Genomic DNA, 1,162 nt, shown 5'->3' on the forward strand with positions numbered 1-1,162 from the left:
GTTCCAATTTGATCTACTTTTCTTCCATACATCAGTGTCCAGGCACCATCCTTGATGGCACAAACTTTGGTGGGTTATTTTTTGTAAAACCTTTAGGAGCAGGGGTGCTTATTGCCCTCCCATGGGCACTGTCCCATGGAGTTGGACAAGCGCAGGGATTCCGGGGCCGCACGGGGCGTGGCTGCAGCTCACTCTGCTGCTCTGGGCTCCGGGGACAGTGTGGGGGCACTGGTTGCGCTGCCTGCTCACCACTCAGCTTTGCAGCCGTGGCCACCCTCCCTGCCCCACTTGGGACACTGAGGCCTGGTGGTGTTGAGGGACACGGGGACGCGCATTACCTCTGGGAGCCCTCACGGCAGCAGAAGCCATTGCCCTCTGACGTCCAGCATCTAGTGGCAGCCACATCACTGCCAGTGCCGTCCTTCCTTCAAAGTCTGGTAGCGTGGTCCTTCCAGTCCCATAGCCAGGAGTGAGCTGGCATCTGCAGTGAGCCTGCCACTCCGAGGTGACACTAGCTAGCGCCCAGGCCGTCCTTCCTCGGGACAGCATTGCCGACAATTTTTACCTTCTTTGTTCTATTCTGCCCTTTCCAAATTCTCTGCAATTGTCCAATTTACCTCTGGTCCTCTGAGAGCTTTTCTGGTTCAGATTTGCTTTTGCGCAAGGGTTCATGGTTCAGCTTGAACAGGCCCTGGCTTTTAGTGGCGTGTCCCCGCAGCTGCCAGTGACATGAGGGGCTCCTGTGCTCCAGCCCATCCACCGCCTGCCCAGGGCAAGGCTCCCCGCAAGGACTCTGCGCTGTGTCTCCTGCCTCCTGGGGACCTTGACTCCGATGTGCCCTGCCCACGTCCTCAACCTCTCCTTTCAAACCTGATGGATTCCCCGGGAAAGAAGACTTGCGAAAATCCCTCCGGTTTAAAAGAAAAAGACGTGCAGTGTCCCTGGCCCTCCATGGCCCTGTGGCTGCCGCCTCTGCTTCCCTCCCCTGCCCTGGCTTCCCCTCACTCCCATGACGTGGCCTGAGTTCCATTCCGTCCCCTCCTCAGGGGCCCCTCCTGCTGAGCTCCCACAACTTCCCGGGGGCTGAACCCACCTTCCGCACAGAGGGCGGGCCACGAGCACCTCGTCCCGTGAGCGGACCCCCTGCCCCTCCAGCGCCCCG

The 1,162-nt window shown here is 59.8% G+C and overlaps 1 protein-coding gene across 1 annotated transcript in view; it reads left to right on the top strand.

Moving 5' to 3' along the window:
- Positions 1-729: 729 nt before the first annotated feature.
- F7 (coagulation factor VII (serum prothrombin conversion accelerator)) overlaps positions 730-1,162 on the top strand; it is a 12,717-nt gene continuing 12,284 nt past the window's right edge. The window contains exons 1-2 of the mRNA XM_008583049.1: positions 730-834; positions 1,047-1,130. Of these exons, the coding sequence (XP_008581271.1) occupies positions 730-834; positions 1,047-1,130 (189 nt within the window). The remainder of the gene's footprint in view (positions 835-1,046; positions 1,131-1,162) is intronic.

The sequence above is a fragment of the Galeopterus variegatus genome, unplaced genomic scaffold, assembly GCF_000696425.1.
Source record: "Galeopterus variegatus unplaced genomic scaffold, G_variegatus-3.0.2 Scaffold2812, whole genome shotgun sequence".
Taxonomy (NCBI): Eukaryota; Metazoa; Chordata; class Mammalia; order Dermoptera; family Cynocephalidae; genus Galeopterus; species Galeopterus variegatus.